Source organism: Sceloporus occidentalis, unplaced genomic scaffold, assembly GCF_023333645.1.
Source record: "Sceloporus occidentalis isolate IW3139 unplaced genomic scaffold, rSceOcc1.0.p SCAF_1, whole genome shotgun sequence".
NCBI classification, from domain to species: Eukaryota; Metazoa; Chordata; class Lepidosauria; order Squamata; family Phrynosomatidae; genus Sceloporus; species Sceloporus occidentalis.
The window spans coordinates 223,565,457-223,591,952 of record NW_028316981.1 but is presented as its reverse complement, the minus strand read 5'-3'; the positions used below and the strand labels follow the sequence as shown (position 1 = coordinate 223,591,952).

The 26,496-nt window shown below is 40.5% G+C and overlaps 1 protein-coding gene across 4 annotated transcripts in view; it reads right to left on the bottom strand.

The window, feature by feature from the left end:
* TRPC4 (transient receptor potential cation channel subfamily C member 4) overlaps window positions 1-26,496 on the bottom strand; it is a 187,924-nt gene that overhangs the window by 17,276 nt on the left and 144,152 nt on the right. For 2 of the 4 annotated variants that reach the window (XM_089511493.1, XM_089511485.1), the window contains exons 4-6: window positions 10,739-11,075; window positions 5,387-5,526; window positions 2,355-2,668 (exon numbers count right to left, since the gene is read on the bottom strand). In XM_089511493.1, the coding sequence (XP_089367619.1) occupies window positions 2,355-2,668; window positions 5,387-5,526; window positions 10,739-11,075 (791 nt within the window). Of the gene's footprint in view, window positions 1-2,354; window positions 2,669-5,386; window positions 5,527-10,738; window positions 11,076-26,496 lie in introns of those variants that run through there. The other 2 variants (XM_089511502.1, XM_089511512.1) reach the window with 2 other exon arrangements.

The window sequence follows — 26,496 nt, the reverse complement described above, 5'->3', positions numbered from 1 at the left end:
TGTACATACAGTATGAATTTAGCATATTGTCACAAACAACGCCTGCAGGACCTTTTTTTTACTTGCAGTGTGTCTGTGTCTCTTGTCACTACCGTTTCAATGTTGAAAAGTACCAGTAGAATATATATTAGGTAGTATAGATTTCCAATTTTAATTATGATCACTGCAAAAATAGATTTTAGCATCAAATGTGAAAACTACATTAGACTTTAATTTTGAGGTCATTTGAAGTAGTTGGGGGTGTTCAGTAGGTGATAACAATAACACATTTTCTTATGAAAGCAGCTTTTTCTCATCATGGAGTCAACACACAAGCTAATTTTTAAGATATTGAACATGTTGCACATGGCCACTTGTGCTTTACTGGTGCGAGAAACCCAAATTTTGAAAAATAGACAACTACATAAAGCCTTTTTCCTATCTCTGTTTAGCTTTCTGTGTGAGGCAGGTTGATACAAGTAAGTGTGCCAGGAAAATGAAATGTTTCAAAATTCCATACCAGGCACTTAACTGTATCTTGCATCAAGTCAGTACCAGAGTCTGGAAAAGTTACTTTTGTGGGCAACAACTGCCAGAAAACCACTTCACAAACTCATCTGCTCACAAATGAGCTGTACAGTTCCAACAACAGCCATGTGGAATAACTTTACCATTAGTCATAATGGTGACATGATAACCCGAAACCAGAGTGTGCTCTGACACCAGTTGCTAGGTCACAACAGCTGGTAAAGACTTTTACTCTCATGTCCTGTGTCCTCAAGAGTTTTCAGTTTGGACAATATAGAAAACAAGTTATTGTTGTTGCTGTATGCCTTCAAGTTGTTTCCAAGTTACGGTGACCCCAAAAGTGGACCTATCATGGGGTTTTCTTGGCAAGATTTGTTCAGAGGGAGTTTGCTATTGCCTTTCCCTGAGAGGATGTGGCTTGCCCAAGATCACGTAGTGGGTTTCCACGGATGAGCGGGCAATTCAACCCTGGCAGTTCAAGCTTTATCGAACCTTGTCAATGGGGAATACCTTTACCTTTACTTTACCTCCAGAGTCACACTCCAACACTCCTACACCACACTGGCTGTCATAGGAAACAGGATATTGGCTGAAAAGGAGACAGGCCTTGGGCTTGAACCATCAGGGCAGTTTTTATGTTTGAATGTCATGGCTTCACATAAAGATCCAGCATGGTATAGTGGTTTGAGTGTTGGACTATGACTCTGGAGGCCATGCTTTGAATCCTGACTTGACAATGGGAATCCACTGTGTGATCCTGGGCAAGTCACACTCTTTCAGCCTCAGGGAATGGCAGTAGCAAAGCCCCTCTGATGAAATGTGCCTATGAAACTCCATGATAACAAACTACTTGAAAATACACACAACAAATTGTTATATGAAATAATTATATAAATTATTTTACTTTCAAAATGAGAGTAGCCACTTCATATGGGACAAGACCTCTGGAGTAAACACGGCTGGTACTATGCAGTAACATCTTGGATGAGATGAAGTGAATTGTACATATATTAGAAGGATCCTTCTCCCTTCTTAAAGAGGTGTATCAGGAAAATCAAGTAAGCAGAATATGTTGTACATGTCACATATCTATACATCTGCATGACCTCATAGATGCTAATGATACCCACAACAGAAGAGACATGTATGTGTCTACATGTAATGTAGGTGTAAATGTCAAAATGGAGCAAAATATGTTAGCTGTAGCAAGGATGGGGCTTTTCAACATGGGAAGAGAGGAAGCTGCCTTATATCAAATCAGATCATTGGTTCCCCTACCTTGAAACTGATGGGAGTAGCCTTCCACAGTTTCAAAGAAATGCTTCCCAGCCATATCTGGAGATGCCAGGGATTAAACTGGGGACTGCCACATTCAGTTGTGGGGCTTACTTTAAACATGTATTAGTAAAATCTCTGAAAACAATACATATGCTTCTTCCATTCATTCACAAGTATTTATATAACAAAACAAGCACCTCTTTTCCATCCCATCCCAATGGAATGAATGGTGGATAAGCAGCAGTAATGCCATGAATGGGAAATCCTCTCCTCTGCCACCTCACTGTATTCGAAAAGCAATCTCATTCATAAGCTATAAAATACATTATGGCATTTCAGTACATTTGCATTATCCAGAGGATGACCTATATAAGCACAGCCTCCAGACAGTTCTGCTCTAGTTTAGTTTCTATCATCACTGTTGTCAAAAACTGTTATGACCAAGGCCTTTTAGCACTGGTATGCTGACTATTTAAAACAATTTCAGTCCTCCAGCATTCTAGTAAAATATCAGTACAGAAATAAATAGAATCTTGTGTGAAATATTTGAAAGTGACATGATAGCTTACGTTGAAAATGCATTGTTTTGATTTTCACACCGTATCCCCTTGCAGCGATCGCCTTCAGTTGTCTCATAATAGAAATATAGCTGGTTAAGTCCATTTGCAAAAGCTAGCAGCACAAGGCAGTAGATGAAGAGAAACTTTAAAATGTCCAACAGCATTCTTCCAAGGGAGATCTGCAGTGGTCCCAGGTGAGAATTTGCCGTGAATAATGAGATCAGGCGGAGAGAACTAAAAATGTTTGCAATAGCAAACAGTGCCTCAGCCACCAGTGTTGGGTGCCACATATCCCAGCTCTGTCTTGGGAGCAGCCCACTGTACTGAAAAGAAAAGATTGAGGTAACATTTTTTTTCCTGCCCCAATACAAAAACCATTTTAAGCCTCACAATTTCATGATCATTTTGATGGGTTTAAGACCATATTCCTTTAAGCAAACGGCTAGCTATGGCAACTTTTTTTTGCTGTTTTACAAAACAGTCCTATATTCAGGTATGGTTTGCATTTCTGGGGACCCTGTCTCAACAAGGGGTAGCTGAAATAAAGGGTCTCAAACCAAACTGTTGCCTGGAGAGAATGTAAAGCATTTGGGGTGCTTTAGAGGAAGAAGGTTTGGAGATTTTTGGTTGTCATCAGGTCACAGTCAACCTAATGCCACCCAGAGAATTTTTGGCACCACCTTTGAATTCTCCCTAATCCTTGTGTGAGTGCAATTACACAAACTGCACAACAAAGGTTCCCTTTCAACCTGGGAGGGGGTGACCACTAGTCACCACAGACTGGAATCCCAGATCTCCCCTTGGCCACGTTGACACTTAGCATCATAGAATCATAGAGCTGGAAGAGACCACAAGGGCACCCAGTCCAACCCCATTCAGCCATGTAGGAACTCTCAATTAAAGCCTTCCTTGTGACCGATGGTCACCCAGCCTCTTCTTAAAGACCTCCAAAGAAGGAGACACCACCACACTCCAAGGGAGTGTGTTCCACGGTCAAACAGCCCTTACTGTGAGGAAGTTCTTCCTAATGTTGAGGTGGAATCTCTTTTCCTATAGCTTGCATCCATTGCTCTGAGTTCCATTCTCTGGAGCAGCAAAAAACAAGCTTGCTCTATCCTCAATATGGCATCCCTTCAAATATTTAAACATGGCTATCATGTCACCTCTTAACCTTCTCTTCTCTAGGCTAAACATACCCATCTCCCTAAGCTGTTCCTCACAGGAGCTCTTCCTCACTTGGAAGAAAGCTTCTTGAGCCATCAGAAATACAAAATGAACTCTGAGGTTCCAAATTAAGGATCTTCACTAAATCGGGGCTAGAGTAAAAAGCAAAGAGGGGAGAGGAGAGAAATGCAGGATTCAAAAATAATGAACATGCCACAAGATTTAATGCAAGAGAAATTTCAAAGCAAATCTGACGTTCAGTTACTTTGTTGAGAAACAAATGCAATAGAGAACAAGTGCATATACAGTAAGTTCACAGTTAAGAGAAGAGTGTCTGAAAATATGCGAGCAATATAGCTGTAAGAGAGATCAATGGAAGCCAGATATTTTGGCAACTATACAATAAATATAGTTCCAGTACCACCGCCTGTATACTATTGTAAGTATATATTGCCCCTTCCCCCACAGATGCTTTTGCCATTGGTCAGCAAAGACAAGGAGAAGATGCCAGAGCTGTGACTGGCAAACAAGCAGACTTCATGGCTTAATAGGTCTACCATAGTCTACCTTTCTCTGTCCAGCAGTACCTCAAGCTCAGCTCCACAGATTGGCTCTCCGTGCTTTAAAAACTCCATCTACATTTTACAGTCCTAGCATATTAAAATGGCTGAAAAAATATGTCCCAGTGGCTCATACTCTCCAATATTTCACAGTTGAAAAGAGGGATGCTCTTATGAACAAGGCCTAGGTAGGAACAATGGTAGCACTGGGCAATCTTGGGAAGATGGCCTCTTTGACATAGCCTAGTTAGCATCCCAACCAACAACTAGAAAACAGATCACACATTTACCCTCCAGCATTTCATAGGTGAAAACTAGGACAAATGTGGCCAATAGTTGTTAATGAGGCAGAACACATAAGCAGCCATTTGTTTTTTGCCTGAGCCTAATGGGAAGGGGAAGACTGCCCCTCCACTTCTCTCTTTCCTGCTGAACTAATTGAGTATAAACTATTTTTTCCCTTTGAACTCAGTTTCCAGCAGAGGAGGAGAAAGAGGGAAAGTGAGAGGAGGAGAGGGAATCTGGGACATTTTAAAAGCAGCAGAAAAAGTGGGATGACAGAGGAATAACTGGGACCACCCCTGCCAAACTGGGAAGGTTTGAGGATATGGATCATGCCAGATCATGTATATATATAGGATGACAAAGGAAATGTAGGTGGATGCTTTTAGAAACAGCTTTCCTCCTCAAAGCAGGTTCAACATGACAAAACACATGCTTCAAATAGCATGGAAATGCAAATGGACAAATTGTTTGCATAAGGATAATTAAAAATTGTTTCCTAACACTGCAGCTGCAGGCAGCAGAGCCGTTAAAATCATCTTGGAAACAGGCACATCTTGATGTGTTGGATTCTGTTTTGTATGCACACCACCAGTTCCAGCTCTGTTAACTGTTCATCTGTGTCAGTCAAAGGTATCTAAAGCAGGTGTCCCATGGCCTACCCATTTAATCCAATGCTACTTCAAATGAAAATTACAAGACTCTATGATGTTGCCAGAAACATTATCCACTGAGAAAAGTCAAATGAAACTGAGGTTATCCAGGCCATCCAGTGTCAATATGAAGTCTTTGTGCCCAAATCTCTTTTCAAATTTTAGATGAGATAGGGCAGACACTCTCCAACACAAAAATGTCGACCTTTTCTTAGGGACATTTCTTATCTTTAACTTAACCGTAGCCTGCAATAGCAAATACTGACCAAAAAGGAAAGTCAACACGAAGATTTTGAAAAACAAAGATGTCATAACAAAACTACCTCTGACATAAAAGTAAGTTATTTAATACAGAAATAATATGAATATGTCGGTCTATTACCTTTGAAAATGCAACAATTTTTAAAGATATTGTTGCGAGGTATAATGAGTTCATTACAAAATCCATCAGGTTCCACCAGTCATGAATGTAATCCTGAAGGCCACCATCCCACATTTGTTTAATTTCACCCCAGATAAATCCTGAAAATAGAATAAGGAGATATTTTAAGCATGCTTCAGTACAACATATAATACAGATTGCATTTTTAAAAAACAGTATCCATAATCATTTTGGATTGGGAACAGTCCAGAGGACACACTGCAGCTCAGCCTCTGTTATGTAGCAGAGTTCTCAGTGTTACAGCTATTGAAGTTAGTGGGACTACTCAGAAAGTCAATACACTGTGAATCCTGCATCCAATTCATAACCACTTTTCAAGCTTTTATTTTCTGCTAATGAATCATTTTATATGAGACGCCCTATAATTCTGCATAAACAGCATATTTCCCTTTTATTTTCCTCAGGGGGCTGCCAACATCCTTTTCTAATAGCATTTGTGGCAACCTGCATGTGATGAAACTTTTATTCCTTTCAAGTTGCCTTTTTTGTTGGGAAAGAAATCTTTTATGACCTTAGACAGTCATTGACAACACCTTTTGTTTTCCACAGCAGTCATAAATGATTTAGCACACGCATTTTGAGGAATGCCTAATTGGAAACACTTATCAGATTTCATGCATCCAGGTGCTTGCAGAAATCAAGACATATTTCAAGCTGCTAAGGAACTTCACATTGAGTGTGACATACCTTTGAAAATAATGGTTTTAGAGGGGAACATGTAAGATGTCTTTTAAAGCCACAATCCCACAACAAAGATCTACCAGTTGAGTGGATCAGAACCACCCTTGCCCTGCAGGGAAGGAGAGCTGTCTTCAAAATAAAAGGCAAATATTACATGATTTTTATTGCTATGCATCACTAGATACTTATTTCTCATTCAGCCTCAGTCTTTTATTTAATCATTAATAAAATAAACTATTTATGCTCTTGAGAAACGTACAGAGGGTCAACATCATTTGAGTAAGAACAGACTCCTTGCCACCACCAAAAAAAGGAAACATTGTCACTTGAAGATTTATGGAACTGACTTGTCTAACTTCTTTCTACAAGGCGATCACTGCAAGCAAAGAATCTAGCAACTTCCAAAGAGGTGTTAGATACGAGTGTAAAATTATCCTGAGGAAACATGAATTCTTGCCTCAAGAACTGAAACAAGATTTAGTAATTTCCAAAGGATTATATTGCTAATAATGCCGGAATTTAGTTCGTCCAAAAGACAGAGGCATGCTTTATCTTTTGTTTTTCCTCAATCTTGTTCCTTCTTTTTCCCCCCTCAATCTAATGCATATCAATGATGTTTTTCTGTTGAGAACGGCTTAGAAAACAGTGCTCATGTGCATGAGTAGAGTGCTCTTTCCTGTGTTGAGCCAAGAAACTCTAAAGAGTTTTGAGATCCAAGACTGCACAAGACTCCTTGAATGCAGCATCCCATCCAGAGTGACCAGATGTCCTCCTTTTCTAGGACACAACCTATATTTCTATATGACCTATATGTCCAGGAGGAATCCCAAACTGTCGTCCATTTTGAGCAGGACTGAGAAGCACAGATTTACATTTATATTGTTTTTAGCTTTTATTTGGGAAAGTCCATATTTTTCTTGAATATCCTGCTTTGCAGTTAGGACATCTGGTCACACTGCATCCAGACAAATAAAGGAATAAATCTTAGTTCCTCTACAAAAAAGAAAACATCTCCTGACAGAAGGATAGGACTTACCCTCCTACCATATCCTTCCATCATACCCTCTCCTCTACCTGGGACTCAGATTCTGGAGAACAGAGATGTGAGGAGATAGTTTCTGGTCTACCTTCAGAAAAGGAAGGAGAGGACGAATTTGGCTTCCTAGCCTCAAATCTCATAGAACAGAACATGTGCCTCCCTTACTGCCAGCATATATTTTCTGGAATGTGATGTGAATATAAGTTTGAAAAGGAAGTGATCATTTGAGCATGAAGAGAATGCCTTTATCTCATCCCTTCAGAGTCATTATGAATTTCATTACCTATGAGTCGTTAAAACAAATAGATACCTCTCATTTCCCTCCGCATTTTCCTTTCTGAATAAGATAAATTTTCCAGATGAGGAGTTAATTATAGACAGGTTTCAATTCCCCATCTTTCAGGTTTGCAATTATTCTTGAAAATCACAAGTGCCAGAGTTCCCTAGTTCACACTGACCTTTTCTGTCTATTAGTTGGGCAACTGGCTGCAGGAGTGGGCCAAGGCACAAGCAACTAGATACAGAGAATACGAGAGATGAACATTTTTATTACTAAATTTTTAATTATTAGTGTCCCTCTATTCTGCTCTGGTCAGGCCCCACCTGGAATATTGTGTCCAGTTCTGGGCACCACAATTCAAAAAGGATGTTGAGAAACTGGAGCGTGTCCAAAAGAGGGTGACTAAAATGGTGAAGGGCCTAGAAACCATGCCCTATGAGGAACGACTTAGGGAGCTGGGGATGTTTAGCCTGGAGAAGAGAAGGTTAAGAGGTGATATGATAGCCCTGTTTAAATACTTGAAGGAATGTCATACTGAGGAGGGAACAAGCTTGTTTTCTGCTGCTCCAGAGAACAGGACACGGAGCAATGGATGCAAGCTCCAGGAAAAGAGATTCCACCTCAACATTCAGAGGAACTTCCTGACAGTAAGGGCTGTTCGACAGTGGAACACATTCCCTCGGAGAATGGTGGAATCTCCCTCCTTGGAGGTCTTTAAGCAGAGGCTGGATGGCCATCTGTCAGGGATGCTTTCATTGTGATTTCCTGCATGGCAGAGGATTGGACTGGATGGCCCTTGGGAGACTCGACTACACTCCAAGGGAGTGTGTTCCACTGTCGAACAGCCCTTACCGTCAGGAAGTTCTTCCTAATGTTGAGGTGGAATCTCTTTTCCTGGAGCTTGCATCCATTGTTCTGGGTCCTGTTCTCTGGAGCAGCAGAAAACAAGCTTGCTCCCTCCTCAATATGACATCCTTTCAAATATTTAAACAGGGCTATCATATCACCTCTTAACCTTCTCTTCTCCAGGCTAAACATCCCCAGCTCCCTAAGTCGTTCCTCATAGGACATGGTTTCCAGACCTTTCACCATTTTAGTCGCCCTCCTTTGGACACGCTCCAGTTTCTGAATGTCCTTTTTGAATTGTGGTGCCCAGAACTGGACACAATATTCCAGGTGGGGCCTGACCAGAGCAGAATACAGTGGTACTATTACTTCTCTTGATCTAGACACTATACTTTTATTGATGCGGCCTAAAATTGCATTGACCTTTTTAGCTGCCGCATTGCACTGTTAACTCATGTTCAACTTGTGGTCTACTTGGACTCCCAGATCCCTTTCACATGTAGTTTCATTCAGCCAAGTGTCCCCCATCCTATATCTGTGCATTTCATTTTTCTGCCCTAAGTGCAGTACCTTACATTTCTCCATGTTGAATTTCATTTTGTTAGCTTTGGCCCAGCTTTCTAGTCTATTCAGGTCATTTTGAATTTTGATCCTGTCCTCTGAAATATTAGCTATTCCTCCTAATTTGGTGTCATCTGCAAATTTGATAAGTATGCTCCCAATTCTGTCATCCAGGTCATTGATAAAGATGTTGAATAACACTGCGCCCAGGATAGAGCCCTGTGGGACCCCACTGGTCATTTCTCTCCAGGCTGAAAAGGAGCCATTGTTGAGCACTCTTTGGGTTCGGTCAGTCAACCAATTACAGATCCATTTAACAGTTACTTTGTCTAGCCCACATTTTACAAGCTTATTTGCAAGAATGCCATGCGAAACTTTGTCAAAGGCCTTACTGAAGTCAAGATATACTATATCCACAGCATTCCCTTTGTCTACCAAGCTAGTAATTTTATCAAAGAAAGAGATTAGATTTGTCTGGCATGACTTGTTTCTCTGAAACCCATGTTGACTTTTTGTGATTATGGCATTGCTTTCTAGATGTTCACAGACTCTCTGTTTAATGATCTGCTCCAGAATCTTTCCTGGTATTGATGTCAGACTAACTGGACGATAATTGTTGGGATCCTCTTTTTCCCCCTTTTTGAAGATGGGGACAACGTTTTCCCTCCTCCAGTCTGCTGGGATTTCTCCTGTTTTCCAGGAGTTTTCAAATATGATTGCCAATGGCTCCAATATTACATTTGCCAGTTCTTTTAGTACCCTTGGCAAATGTAATATCTATGATTCTATGATTGTATGATTTGTGGTTTTTCCATATTCATGGGGGTCTAGTGCCCCAGCCCTAGAGAATAAGAAGGGACACGTGTGTGTGTACACACACACACACACACACACACACACACACAGAATGCTGCCATTGGAATATAATGTGTGAAGTAACCCATTTACTAGCATATATTTCAGGGCTGTAAATCCTCCCAATGTCCACAGGTACAACATCCCTGATTATTATTATTATTATTATTATTATTTATATAGCACTGTAGATTTGCACAGCGCTATACATAAAAACAATAAATATAAAAGAGTAAACCTGCCTATGGCGTACAATCTATTATGTGAATTTTTCTCTCTTGTATTCCAGATGCTGTCATGTTGAGAGTGGGGAGACATGTTGGTGGCAGCTGTACCTTTATGTTTTCAACACTGGGAGTATGCAGAGGGAGGCAGAAATGAGGAAAAAGTCCATGACTGCCTGGACCTTCATTCCACAGCTGGTTTTACAAATAAATAAATAAAGAGAAAATTAAAAGTTCCTGTCTCAGAATGGATGAACACATCACTTCCAAAATACCTACCTCTGTTATATTCTCCCCACTCCAGCACTGCACCAATTGGTCCTAGTCTTGGGTCAAACTCAAAAACTGGGCAAAAAGAGGCCAGTCCTATACTTGATGCAAATGCTGAGATCATATATAACTCCTTGTCAACTGCAGATAAATTAATTCTCTGTGCAGTGGTATATCCCCATCTGCTGGACAGAAACAAGAGAATTCGGAACATCTCATACTAGTGATTGTGGCCATCAATATTCAGATAATATGGCCACTAACAATATTTTGGGCAGTTGGTGAAAAAGTATATTAATTTACCAGCATGTGGGGGGTAGGCGGGTGGCTAAATCTACTTATTTACACCACTTTCCTCTTAGATGTATAACTAGCCTTGATTTGATTTTATCTACTACTATTCTTGTTTGGAACTAGTTTGGAATGAAGGTTCTGATTTATTCCAGTGTCCCGCTCCACATTTCTTTTGTAGCACTGCAAGGCAATTGCTGAAGAATTAGACAATTCAACTGTATTTGCTTTACTAATACATTTACCCAGGACCCACGGTAATATCATCCACTCGACGATGGTTGGCGGAGGCCCCTGCATGTTCAGATCTGATCTGTCAATGTGCTGAGATGCAAGCAGCAGAAGGAACAAGAAAGTCAAGTAGGATGCAGTATGGCAGATAAATTTGATGAATGGTTTCCTGATGAAGAGCCCCAGTGGGCTCTTGGGAGCGATCAGATAGCAGACAGAAAAGACGGGGAAAAGAAATCCAACGATGACACAAGTTAACATCTTCACGGCCCAATGGCGCCTTCTCCAGCCTGGAAACTCATCATACCAGCGAGAGGCAAGGAGCTGCTGGCAGTTGGGTTGGGCAACAAACTGAAAGAAAAAGAACAATTAAATCTTTCCCACCTAGTACACCTTTATCTCCTGCACTCTACAATCCATGTTCTCAACATCACTACTAGCGCTAATATTTATACCCCAGCTTTATCCCAAAACTGGGATGTAAGGGGACTTAGAATGAATCCAAATTTCTCTCTAAGAACTCAATGAACTCAAACTTCCCTATAAGACTAATTTAAATTGCCCCTCTTTCTGCATAAATATTAATGATACAAGAACTTCCCCCTTTATTTCATTCAGTTATCATATATTTTTCTGTTAATAATAGGGAAGGATTTTTTCCCCACTACTTATCATAGTGGTCCAGAACATGGAACCTGGGAAAATGCTCTGTTCATGCAACATTTACAAATATTGGTGCTCTCTCAAAGACTGGACTTGGCAAAGCTAACATTAATGTCGTCTTTCAAATTCCCCCCTGCATTTTGTCTCAGACCAAAGGGGATAATTTAATCTTTAAGAATACAGATTCTACATTATACAGATAACATTACCTGATTTACATTCTATATAATAAATATAGCAAAAGATAATAAAATTTCTCTATTGAATGAAATGTAACAGTGCCTACATGGGAAAGAATTATTTTAGAAATACTCAAGCATATCTAGTTTTACCATAACACACAGGCAGATGCACACACAATTCGATGTGTACTTTCCTTTCAAACTGAAAATCACCCACAGATGGCCCCTCTGGGATTAAGAATATATTTGAACTAAGATAAATTCACAATTCCTGTCATTTGAATCTACATGCATGGACAAACCTGTGCACAAGAAATGGTTCAATTCTGCACAGTATCCACAGATTCTACCAACCATGGGTCAAAAATATTCACACACACAGAAAATTCCAGAAAGCAAACCTTGATTTTATGTCAGGGACACCATTTTACTATATCATTGTATATAATAGGACTTGGGCATCCATGGATTTTGTTGTTGTTGTTATTATTATTATTATTATTATTATTATTATTAACCTTTATGGTATCTAAGCGAGTCCTGGAACCAACCTCCATGGATACAGAGGTCCCACTGTAGGTTTTTCCCCCTCTGTGTGTGCCTTTTCAACAGATTCAAAGCATTATTAATTCCTATAACCCTTTAAAGGAAAAAATGATTGCTCTTCATCCTCATCTTCATCCTCTCACTGCTATATGGAAGAATCTGATGCAACCTAAGAAGACTAGACTTTCAGCAGTAACCCAGAGATCTTTTTCATCAGCCGCTCCTAGATTCTGGAACAGCGTACCGGACGAGATCCGACATATTACCACCTTGGAAACCTTTAAGAAGGCCATTAAGACGGATCTCTTCCGACAGGCCTTTCCAGACTAGAACATCCCCGCTAACCTGCCTCCTCCTCTCTCCCTTATCCTCCATCCTTATATTTACCCTACCCCAGACTCCGCTTGGAATTTTTGATCTCATTTTAGTGTACGTATATTAATGCTTTTAATTTTCTTTGGTTTAATCCTTTTTTAGAGTGTGATCATGTTTTTATGTTTGGGGGGAGGATTGGGGATCTTGGAAATTTAATACATCTCTTTTTAACTGTATGTTTTTTACTGTTGTAATCCGCTTGGATTCCCTGAGATTAAGTGGGATATTAATAACAACAACAACAACAACAACATATTCTTCATTAATCACCTCCTTCTCAAACTGAGAATCATGTTTTACTGATCGGGAAACTGAGGAGGAGAAATATTCAGTTGCCCATGGAACTGAATGTCCAGAGGAGGGCAACCAAAATTGTGAAAGGTCTGGAATCCAAGCCTATGAGGGCTAGCTTAGGACTTTATTATGTTGCTGGAGCATTCCTGTTTATTCCCAGGATAAGTCCTCATGTGTGAAAATCTTAGCCGCCATTGTGTGCCTGTTGTTGTAAAATGCCTGTTTAAATACACAATTTTCCCTGTGTGGCAAAGTCCATAGGGAGCTGTGTATGTTTAGCTTGGAGAAGAGAATGTTAAGAGGTGCTGTTAAATATCTGAAGGAGTGTCATACTGAGGATGGAGGAAACTTGTTTTCTGCTCTTCCAGAGAATAGGACCCAGAGCAGTGGATTGAAACTACAGGAAAGAGATTCCACCTCAAAATTAGGAGGAACCTTCAGATAGTAAGAGCTGTTCAACAGTGGAAGATGCTCCCTTGGAGGATGGTGGAGTCTCCTTCTTTGGAGGTTTTCAAACAGAGGCTGCATGACCATCTGTTGTGGGTGCTTTGATTGTATAATCCTGCATGGCAGAATGGTGTTGGACTGGAAGGCGCTTGGGGTCTCTTCAAACTCTATAATTGCTGTAATGGGTCCATCACCAAGCAAGGTTTTGAAAGTAGACCCGTGGGTATATCCAGGGTACCTGGGCTTACAGATTCTGCTGTGGGCTTTTGTAACTGTTGGCAGTAGCCATGACAGCATTACGAGATGTTGTTGAAATTGCCACTGGAGGCTATGAGGTAGTGGAGGCACAAAAATCAATATGGATGGCATCTGAATCTTCAGTTATACAATGAGCTGAAAATTGGGAGATCATTGTCATTTGTTTGGAGCACCCACAGCCAAATACTATGAACCTGGGACTGGCGTGCACACACATGCCTTTCAGTGAAACACTTCAAAGCCCTTATATCTTTTCATTGTACAAATGAAGCCCTGGAATACATCAAGAGCTTAACATTATACTAGCAATGAACATAAAACATGCCTGCTTTGTTTATCTTCCTCTCCCATGAAGTTGATTTAAAACAAATCCACTGAATCCTTTCCAAATAAATCCCAGGGACTAAAATTCCAATGAGCTGTTATCAAAAGGTATTCTTTAAATAAAACAACCTGGCTGTTGTTAAAAAAAAAAAAAGGGACATCAGAATTAAAAATCCACAAGCATACAATACAGCATTTATTCCAAAGAAGGTAAAGGAGGAAGGTGAAGCAGAACCACACAGGCAGTTAGGGGAAGTTATATGCAAAATCCCATATGGAAAAGTCTATAGCATATGAAATCTCAAGAACAAGAAACCTCAGTTCCAGGGGCTTGGATTTTAATTTGCAACTGTATTGTCAGATCTAGTGAGTGATTTCAATATTCAACAATTTATTGGTTTTCTCCGTTTGAACTTTACCAATCCATCAGCTATGTGATTAGCTGTCAATTTTTCAGCGGCCCTTTGGAAATATATCTGAACTTTCCAATAAATATATTCTCGCATTTATATCTATCTGTATAAACAGCTGCAGCAATAAGAACAGTTATGATAATGTGTCTTCAATATCCTATACAAATGCATTTTCTTTCCCATTATCAACACCTGCTGTTTGCCTTCCGTTCAGAAATACCTTTTCCTGAGGTTCAGCAGTCATGTGTCTGAACTGGCTGGTGTAGTCTTGGGGGTAGCATTCCAGAACCTCCAGGCACTTGTGGGGAACTTCAACCTACATGCTGAAACTACTTTGGGATTTTATAACCACCATGGCAACCAGGGTCCTGTTTCAACACCGAAACCATTGGCATAACTCCTGTGACAGGTATATTCAGATGGATGATCAGTAGATGTTTTGGTAGAAGGTGGTATCAATTAGTCTGTTGTCATGAACCAGCTGTTGTGCAATTATGTTTAAAGTAGACCTTAGGCATCAGTCCCTTCCTGTATAGGTGAAGAACCTATTTGGGTAGTATTTTGCTGGAGATTTATGGAATCCAAGAGAATCCTGAATGTTTTAGGGAGTTTAAAATTAACATGCCAGGCATCATTGCCAATGCCTGAGACTCACTGTGGAATGGTGAATGGATTAAGAATCTGGGTATGTTTAAGTTGGGGGCAGAGAAGACTGAGAGGTGATAAGAGCCATATTTAAATATCTGAAAGGATGCCATATAGAAGATGGAGAGGGCCTGTTTTGTGCTGTTCCTGAAACCAGAACACAAACCAATGGACTCAAATTACAAGGAAAGAGATTCCACCTAAAAATCAGAAAGGAATTCCTGATGGTAAGAGCTGTTTTGGAACAGCCTTCCTTGGATGGTGGTGGCCTCTTCTTTGCCAGAGGCCTATAAAAAGATGTTGAGTGGCTTTATTTCAGAAATGCTTTAGTTATGTATCCATGGATGGCAGAGGATTAAACTAGATGGCCCTTGTGGACTGTATAAACCATGCTTTTTTCAACTGGTATTCAGAAATTTGTGGAAATAAACACATTTTCTCTACTAAAATGTTTTCTAATAATTGACCCAAATTAATACAATGGAAATGGAAAACAATCACACTACCATTGGTTCCTTTCACATCTCGCTGCTCCAGCATAAGACTGATGAGAAAAGAGGGATAAAGTCTCTTATTTGACAGGTCATGAAATATACCTGCTTGTTTTGTATCTATTCTTATTTACAATGACAGGCTATGAAATAAATATTTACTATATCTGAACTATAAATGAGCAGCTGGCAGCAGTAAGTAGAATGTTCTTGACCTGTGAATAGGAAAAGGTGTGAAAAGATTTTCATTTTAAATTCAGTCAGGAGCACCACATACACCCAATATGAAAAGTCACCTTGTGGTTATCTATAATGCATTATTGGCATACTAATCGACTGATTTGTCTCAAGACATGGTGTAAAGGTGAATGAGACATCAACACTGGCAAAGGTATGTTTAAGCCTAGAGAAGAGGTTAAGAGGTGATATGGTAGCCCTCCTTAAATATCTGAAGGGTGTCAGGTTGAGGATGGAACAAGCTTGTTTTCTGCTGCTCCAAAGACTAGGACATGAAGCAATGGATGCAAACTACAGAAAAAGAGATTCCACCTCAACATTAGGGAGAACTTAAGAGCTGTTTAACAGTGGAAGACACTCCCTTGGAGAGTGGTAAATTTTCCTTCTTTGGAGGTTTTTAAACAGAGGCTGGATGACCATCTGTTGGGGGTGCTTCGATTGTGTATGCCTGCATGACAAAATGGACCTGATGGCCCATCTAACTCTATGATTCTAGTATTCCCTTCTCATAGTCAAGAAGGTGAGCCTCTCTGAGCACTGGGTAGGGGAAAAAACCCACCCCAGTTTATGCAGGGCTCATCTGAAGAGCTGGGATGGGGAAGTGTGTGTTTCTGTGAATGCTGGAGCTCAGTATGTGATTTTGGGTGATGATGGTGTGTCTTTGAGAGGCCATATGCCCTTACGTGTGACAGTGTGGATAGAGTATTTGCATATCATCACTTTAGGAACTTGCTCTGCCCACTGTGATATATAGCCTGTATTGTTGCACAGTTGGGCCAAAATGGTCCCCAGATCCTGGCTTCAACTAAGCCCATTCATTTGTTGTTGTTAACGGCCCTTCATCTGACCCAAACTCATGGTGACCCAGTATGTGAGTCATCGCCAAGCTCCCCTATCCTCTACTGCTCTGCGTAGGTCCTGTACATTCAGGCCTGTGGCCTCCCTGATTGAGTCCAGCCATTTGGCATGCAGTCTTCCTCTCTTTCTACTACCTTTTACCTTTCTTAGTATTATTATCTTTTTAAACGAGCCATGACTTCTCATGATCTGGCCAAAGTATAACAGCCTAAGTTTCGTCATTTTGGCTTCTGGGGATAGTTCAAGCTTGATCTGTTCAAGGACTCATTTGTTTGTCTTTTTGGCCATCCATGGTATTCTAGTGCTTTTCTCCAGCACCACATCTCAAATGAGGTGATTTTCTTCATGTGTCTCTGGCGACAGTGGAGGGGCAGAGCTGGCCTGGTTCCCTTGTTTTTACATCACTGTCTTGGTCCCAAGCAGCGGTGTCCATTCATATCCTCTATGAATCCTCCTATCCCCATGACTGGTAACAAAATCCTATTGCAGCCCTCTTTACAGTCCCATCTCTCTGAGGTTCAAAACTAAGGCCCCTTTCACACTGGCGCTTTTGCCCTGGGTAGATCCAGGCAGATTTGGTAACCCAATACAGAATCTGTCCAGAATGGATGTTCCCACTACCCTTTAACCCGATCAAACCTCCCAGGTGCAATTAACCCCGATTGATGTTCACACTTCAAAAGTAGCAATAAAAGATGGAGCTTCGTTATTGTTTGTTGTTGTCAATCAAATGATTTGCATATTCACTTCCGCTGTTGTCAATGGTGACGTGTCTTGTATCTGCTGCAGCCATTTGTCAACAGCATGGGTGCTTCCCCCCCCCCCCTTTAAAAAAATCTAGGGCAATGCTCGCATATTCTATCAATTTGTCAATTTAATTTTTAAAAAAGCTGGCCCCAGTAGCATCCAAGTGAAAAGTGTATGAAAAGTTGTATTTTGGATGCAGTGGCAGGAACAAGAAAAATGGAAAAATACGTAGCACAAGCATTCACATATACTATCAATTTGCCTAATTTGTTAAAAAAAAAAAATCCGGCCCCGACAACATCCGAGCAAAACCTTTACTTTGGCTGCAGTTAGCAAATGTTAGCACAAACATTCGCATATTCTATCAGAATATTTTTTTAAAAAATAGCCGCTTGCAAAGTGACCAATTGCACCCACTGCCACCCTCTAACCTTTATGCCTCTCCCTAAATGACCCGATCATGACTAGGGGCAAATTCCAATTTGCCAGGACCATGGATGAACTGGGTTTTCTGAAAAGAAACAGGAAAAAAACCTGATATCGGAAAATCCACGCTGAAGGGGATTTGCCCCGGGTTGGATGTGTAAAACCCTGATCTGGGTGTGCAAAAACCTGTGCCAGTGGGAACAACCCACTTATAAACCCGTTTGTGATCCGATGTATAATGTCGTGTGAATGGCTCCCAAGACTGGTTCAGCATAAATGGATGTGTCTAGTATACTGCACAGCCTACCAACCTTTCAGGAAAAAAGTTCACTAGCTCAACCAGGTATTAGCAGTGGATAGTGCCTCCTCAAGTAATATGAACACTGCCTCCTCAAGTCACATAGTATGATTGTGGTTGCATCCTGCGGTGGCTTCCCTTTGGTGGAAAGTTCTGGCCCATCAATGTTAATTTTACTTTAGAAAAACCTCTGATACTTGCTTTTGTTTATGTATTAGTAAATTATAGTCCTGTATTGTAGAGTCTAACAGAGAGATATTGTAAACTGATACTCCAGGTCTGCACAGTTACAAAGAAACATAAACTCTAAGGATGGAAACCTAAACACTCACCACCCATCCCGCCACTGATTTGAAGATTGCCATAATCCATCTACATGAGAACACACACACACACACATCAATCACAGTTTTTATTTCTGGTTAGACACTTCTTAGATATATTAATTTGTATGATTAACTGATGATTGAGCCTCATTAATGTTATTGTGAATTAGCTTTGGGTCCTTTCCTCTTCTTTTTCATTCTCCTTTTCTTTCCTTCCAGTCCTTCTTTTGTTGTTATTGTTACTTTTCCTTGCTCTGCTTTGTATATTTACAAATTAGCAGTTCAGATGGGAAGATATAAAAGTTTACCTATTAAGGACAACATACGTGGCTATAATTGTATCTCAGTTGAAGAACCAGCCCATGTTTTCCCTTGAATGTCCCATTTATAATGATCTTAGGCCTGTTACAGACTGCCAAAATAAAGCTGCTTCGGGTCTCTTTGGAATTATGCTATTTAAATGATGCATTTAATCCGGAAGCTGCACCAAAGCTGCACTCCAGTGCTTAGGAATGGAGTGTGGCTTTGGCGCGACCTCCGGACTCTTAGGACCCATGCATCATTTAAATAGCATACCTCCAAAGAGACCACAAGCAGCTTTATTTTGGCAGTCTGTAACAGGCCTTAGAAACACTTGTATTTTTCCTTTGTTAAAATTATTCAAGGGCTGCTCATCTCATGCTAATGTCCGCTTCTTGCTATCTGATGTTACTTAATTTGTATCTTTTAGAACAGCTAATTTTTTAGCCAAGGCTATACAAATATGCACTACAAATATTAAGAAGGGATCATCATCATCATCACTTATATTCCACCTTTCTCTCACTACAGGGACTGAAGATGGCAAACAGCAAATTTAAAACAATACAATCTAAAAGCAATACAAAAGCATTAACATGTATAAATATAAAATTTAGGGTTCGGGAAATTACCCTACCCGTGCAATTATTTCTACTTTAAGCTGCTCACTTTTTTAAATGTAAAATGTTTGCAAAGAATAATACAAATATGGAAAGAAAGGGGAAAAACAGATGTCCTTACCTTTTTCATTTCCTCTTACTCTTTATTCTATTTCCCCATGCATCCAGAATAATCCAGTTCCCAACCAAGTTTTCATCACTGCCTTGGTGTGTGGGTGATGGGGGATTCAATAAATGAGTAAATTTAGAGGAAAGAGTAGCTCAAAGGAATGCAACACTACCAAGTTGAGTAACTCAAGAAAAAGCAGTTTCTTTCTCTTACTTGTTTGCTGGCGGTGCTGCATATCATGGTGGATCAGGTGTCCTAGTCCTATGCTGTTTTCCACTGGTCAAGGATGGGGACCTTTCCAAAGAGGAAATTAGGGGGGATAGCTAAGTATGTTAAACTAGCAGCCAGGACATTCCTATAAAGTTATATTCCCAGTAGATTGAGCTCGCTGCCAGAGACTGATGAAAAGGCCAGGTCATCAGGGGCCTTAACGTTGTAGTTTACCAGAGGATTTTTTGAGGAGGAAGACCACAGTCCTGTTTCAGTCATTACTAAAGACGTTGCAGTATGGACACTGAGGGATTTGCTGCAGTCACATGCAACACTTGTGGGATGTTTGTCTTCTTGCCTACAGAAGTGGAGAACTTCACATGCACCAAGTGCAAGTTGATAGACCTCTTGGAGGAGAAAGTACAGCGGCTGGAGTCCAGAGTAGCTACACTTCAGCATATTAGGAAGCGAGAGGATTTCCTGGACACAACGGAACTAACGATCCTGGATGAGTAACACACAGAGGAAGATGCTGGAGCGGAGGAGGTCACTTCACATAGACAGGAGGCAGACAGCTGGAGGAATGTCACACAGAGAAGTAGGCCAAGAAGGGATTGCTCTGGCAGCTTGCAGCTAGAAAATTGATTTGAAGCTCTTCCCTTATCAAGGAGGACGAGGAAGAGCAGCATGGACAGACTTCAGGGACAGAGCAGGGGAGCCTGAGAGTCCCACCCGAGGGAACAGTTGCTGCTAAGCCTCGGAGGAGGTGTGTGGTCGTAGTGGGGGACTCCTTGCTGAGGGGTACAGAAGCAGTGATTTGTAGGCCTGACAAGATGTCTTGAGAGGTGAGTTGTCTCCCCAGGGCAAAGATCTGTTATGTGACAGAGAGGTTCACAAGACTGGTCAAGCCTAATGACCAATACCCCTTCCTTTTGGTCCATATGGAAACCAATGATACTGCAAGACACAGCCTTCAGAACATCAGAAGGGATTATGAGGCTCTTGGTAGGAATCTGAAAGAAATGGATGCACAAGTTGTCATCTCGTCTCTTCTGCCAGTTGAAGGGCATGGTCATTGTCCAAAAGGTGGAAGAGGCAACAAGGGGATCAGCTATTTTGGATCTGATCCTAACCAACAGGGATGACTTGGTTAATGGGGTGCAAGTGGTGGGATAATTAGGTGGAAATGACCATGTTCTCCTGGAGTTTGTTATATAGTGGAAAGGAGAAGCCAGGCATAGTCAGACAAGCATTCTAGACTTTAGGAGAGCAGATTTTAGTAAACTTAGAGAAGTATTGAGGGTGATCCCATGGTCAGAATTACTAAAAGATAAGGGTGTTCAAGATAGATGGGAGTTTCTGAAAAGGGAGATATTGAAGGCACAATTTCAAACAGTTCCAGTGAGAAAGAAAAATGGGAGGTGTCTCAAGAAACCAGGATGGATGACTAAGGAACTTTCAACTGAGCTAAGTTTTAAACAGAACATGTATAAGAAATGGAAAAAGGGGGAAATCACAAAAAAGGAATTCAAACAAATAGCAGGCATGTGCAGGGGTAAAGTCAGAAAAGCTAAAGCGCAGAATGAACTCAGGCTTGCTAGAGAGTTTAAAAACAATAAAAGGGGGCTTTTTTTGGATATGTCCGCAGGAAAAGTAAGAAGAAGGAAATGGTAGGGCCACTGCATTGAGAAGATGGCAAAATGCTAAGAGAAGACAGAGAAAAGTCAGAATTACTCAACACCTTCTTTGCCTCAGTCTTCTCAGAAAAGGAAAAGGGTGCTCAATCTGAGGATAATGGAGCAGAGGACAGAATAGGAGAATTTCAGCACAGAATAAGTAAAGTATAGGAATACCTTGTTAATCTAAATGAATTTAAGTCTCCAGGACCAGATGAACTACATCCAAGGGTATTAAAAGAACTGGCAAATGTAATATCGGAGCCATTGGCAATAATCTTTGAGAACTCCTGGAGAACAGGAGAAGTCCCAGCAGACTGGAGGAGGACAAATGTTGTCCCCATCTTCAAAAAGGAGGGAAAAAAGGATCCCAACAATTATCATCCAGTTAGTCTGACATCAATACCAGGAAAGATTCTAGAGCAGATCATTAAACAGAGAGTCTGTGGACATCTAGATGGCAATGCCATAATCACAAAAAGTCAACACGGGTTTCAGAGAAAAAAGTCATGCCAGACGAATCTTATCTCTTTCTTTGATAAAATTACCAGTTTGGTAGATGAAGGGAATGCTGTGGATATAGTATATCTTGATTTCAGTAAGGCCTTTGACAAGGTTCCCCATGACATTCTTCCAAACAAACTTGTAAAATGTGGACAAGACAAGGTAACTGTTATATGGATTTGTAATTGGTTGACCGGCCGAACCCAAAGGGTGCTCAACAATGGCTCCTTTTCATCCTGGAGAGAAGTGACCAGTGGGGTCGCACAGGGCTCTGTCCTGGGCCCAGTGCTATTCAACATCTTTATCAATGACCTGGATGACAGAATTGGGAGTATACTTATCAAATTTGCAGATGACACCAAATGAGAAGGAATAGCTAATACCCCAGAGAACAGGATCAAAATTCAAAATGACCTTAATAGACTAGAAAGCTGGGCCAAAGCTAACAAAATGAAATTCAACATGGAGAAATGTAAGGTACTGCACTTAAGGCAGAAAAATAAAATGCAGAGATATTGGATGGGGGACACCTGGCTGAATGAAACTACATGTGAAAGGGATCTAGGACTCCAAGTAGACCAAAAGTTGAACATGAGTGAACAGTGCAATGCGGCAGCGAAAAAGACCAATGCAATTTTAGGCTGCATCAATAAAAGTATAGTGTGTAGATCAAGAGAAGTAATAGTTGCACTCTATTCTGCTCTGGTCAGGCCCCACCTGGAATATTGTGTCCAGTTCTGGGCACCACAATTTAAAAAGGATGTTGAGAAACTGGAGCGTGTCCAAAGAAGGGCGACTAAAATGGTGAAGGGTCTGGAAACCATGCCCTATGAGGAATGACTTAAGGAGCTGGGGGTGTTTAGCCTGGTGAAAAGAAGATTAAGAGGTGATATGATAGCCCTGTTTAAATATTTGAAAGGATGTCATATTGAGAAGGGAGCAAGATTGTTTTCTGCTACTCCAGAAAACAGGACCCAGAACAATGAATGCAAGCTACAGGAAAAGAGATTCCACCTCAACGTTAGGAGGAACTTCCTGACAGTAAGGGCTGTTTGACAATGAAACAAACTTCCTCAGGAGTATAGTGGAATCTCCTTCATTGGAGGTCTTTAAACAGAGGCTGGATGGCCATCTGTCGGGGATGCTTTGATTTGGATTTCCTGCATGGCAGGGGGTTGGACTGGATGGTCCCTGTGGTCTCTTCCAACTCTATGATTCTATGTTCAATAGAAGGAAACTATTATTGCAAGCTACTTTTCACTCTCTAGAACAATGTTATGGATGATTACATTTAATTCACCTGATAATGTATTTTTAGAAATTCAATTATCTCTCCTAATTTAGCATGTCAGATGGTAGTTATTTAAAAACCTACCAACATATAATACATGCTTCAATATGTTAGATATTAAATCCAGGAGTAGCAGCACTGAAGAAGTCAAACACCAGAACACCATGATTGCAATCTGAGAGTTTCAGTGGCATAGAATTTTCCTGGGTCAGTACAAAGGGATTAATGCATTTAGTTAATTGATTATTTTTTTTAAAAAAATCTAATTCAACTGCATTTGTGTTAGAAGGAGAAAAAATTAAGTGCTTCCTACTAAATTTCCATTTAAATTTAAGTGAAACACTTGCACTGACATTCTATGAAAATAAAGCTGGAAAATGCCATCTATGATTTCACTCTCCACATCCTTGCTCACACAAACACATGATATTTGATGGTTTTGACTTGTTGCCTGCTTATTTTATCTAATTCTATCTTGTATTATTATCTATTGTTTTATATGTATTTTGTTATTATCTCGTAGAATGTACGCCTTTGGCAGGTTTCATTTTTATCGATTTTATTGATTGTAAGTACAACGCTGTGTTAAATCTACAGCACTATATAAATAAAGTATAAGAATAAGAATAATAGCAGTGACTGTTTAACTTAACTTTGAATGTGTTCACATTTCACAACTGAAGCAGTTTGATAGCATTTTAATTGTCCTGGCTCAATCCTATAGGAAGTTGAAGTTTGTAATTTAGTGAGGAGTACTCAGAATTTATCTCTACAGAACTTCCCTCAAATACAGCACAGAATTGTAAGCCTCTCAACAAACTACAAATCCAAGAATTCTTCAATGTGAAACCAAGACTGTAAAACATTATCAAATTGCTATAATTATGATGTGTGGATACACTCTTTGATAAAACATATTCTTATACTTGTACAATTTAATTTTACAAGGCCCGAAACAGATGGGCCAAACAGAACGGCTTCCAGCTGCTTCAGGGGTGTGGAGTTTAGATGCTGAAGCTGCCAGAAAAAGGAGCAGATTCAATCTGCTTCTGCCGCTCGCCTGTTTGGAACCATGGTGGTGGCCCAGTTCTGGAGCAGGCTTCCCAGTTGCTGCAGTCCCAGAGTGATCATGGCCAGAGATTGCTTCTTCTGGGTCATCTGCTTCATTCCCTAGCTCAGCATGTTTGGACAGATATACCTTATAGACTATCACCTAAATGAAATTGATAGAACACACTAGAATAGATCCTTCAAATCAATGGGATTTACTTAAGTGTTTATTTACCATTCATCAATGGATTTTAGTGGGTTTGTTCCAGTTAGGATTTATGCCAAAGAGCATTTTGTATTGTAGAAGAGAAAGTGGACTGAAAATAGAATAACAGAATCACAGAATCCTAGAGCCTTCCACTGTTAAACAGTTCTTATTGTTAGGAACTTCTTCCTAATGTTGAGGTGGGATCTCTTTTCCTGTAGCTTGCATCCATTGTTATGGATCTTATTCTCTGGAGCTGCAGAAAACAAGCTCGCACCATCTTCAACATGACGCCCCTTCAAATACTTAAACAGGTCTACCATGTTACTTTGTAACCTTCTTTTCTCCAGCCTAAACATACACAGCTCCCTAAGTCTCTCCTTATAGGGCTTCATGGTTTCCAGACCCTTCACCATTTTGGTCACCCTCTTCTGGGCATGCTCCAAATTCTCAACATCCTTTTTGAATTGTGATGCCCAGAACTGGACACAGTTCCAGGTGAGGCCTAACCAAAACAGAATAGAGTGGGACTATTACTTCCCTTGATCTAGACGCTATACTTCTGTTGATGGAGCCTAGAATTGCATTGGCCTTTTTAGCTGCCGCATCACACTGCTGACTCATGTGATAACATTTAAACACCTAAACAGCCTCGGATCTTTATACAGTATTTTAAGGATGTTTTTCCTCCCTGCCTGAGAACTGAGATAAACTGGAAAAACTTTCCTTTATGTCCATCAGTGGGAGTAATACACTTTGTGAGGTAGAATTCAAAGATATAGCCATGTTAGTTGGCAGAATCACAGAATCACAGAATCCTAGAGTTGAAAAGGGATTTTGTAGCACCTTTGAGACTAACCAAAAGAAAGAAGTTGGCAGCATGAACATTCATAGACTTCAGTTTACTTGCTCGTTGCATTTTAGTGGAGTGGAAACCAGGGACAGACAAACTACCATACCCACCACATGAAGTAAAAAAATGAATCAGAGTGGATTACAACAGTAACATGACAGAGCATACAATTAAAATTAGTTTGGGAGTACTCCTGGATCCATCCTTACAACTGACATCCCAAATAGATGCGACGGCCAAGAGTGCTTGGTATCAGCTTCGGTTGATATGCCAACTGCGTCCCTACCTGGACCAAAAGGACCTTGAAGCAGTAGTACTTGCACTGGTAATCTCTCAGTTAGATTTCTGCAATGTGCTCTACTTGGGCTACCCTTGTCCCAAATTCGGAAGCTTCATTTGGTTCAAAATGCAGCAGCCAGATTGGTCACCGGAACATCTAGGTTTGATCATATAACACCAATACTGAAATCTCTTCACTGGCTGCCAATTAGCTTCCGGGTGCAATACAAGGAGTTGGTTATTACCTTTAAAGCCCTACATGGCTCAGGCCCGAGTTAGTTGCAGGAGCGCTTCTCCCTACATTATCCTCCCCGCACTCTCAGAACATCTGGGAAGTTCTTACTAGAATATTATAACACCAGGTTAATGGCAACTTCACATAAGGCATTCACTGTTGCTGCCCCAAGATTATGGAATGACCTACCGGAAGAGAGCCGTCTCATTACTACCTTTAGAGGCCTTTAAGAAGGCACTCAAAACGGATCTCTTCCGGCAGGCTTATCCACTGAATTCCATATAAAAAGCTTATGACGACTGCTCTTCCTTGACTCTGATTGTTGGCTAATGGACGAACTGTAATTTTTAGAGAACTAAAAGGAATTCTTGGTAAATTCAGTGTTAGTATTTTATTGTTGTATCGATTGTAAATTATACTGTCTTTTAAGGTTGTAATCCCGCCTCGATCCATGGGAGAGGCGGGAGGTATAAATAAACTATATTATTATTATTATTATTATAAAATTACAATTAAAAAAGAAAAAAATCCCCAAAACCCAGCCCTCCCCCCAAATCATAAAAACATAACTCCAAACCATAAAATAGGATTAAACAGCAGATAATATAAAAACATGCCAATACAAGCATAATAAAATTAAATACATGTGGTTGAATAGTGCAGGAAAGGTTATCCTATTTGGGGGGGGGGGGGGGGCAAGGATGATGAGATTGGTAACGATGTCAATATCAGTGTAGCAATATCAATGTAGCAGGGGGAGGCAGGTCAAGGAGGCTGATCTGCGGGAAGAGGGAAAACAACAGGACCCCACTAGTGGTCACATACAGCTCCCAACAGGGACATCTCAGGTGCATCATCAATGAACTACAACCCGTTATGGACAACAATGCCACTCTTTCAAAGGCTCTTG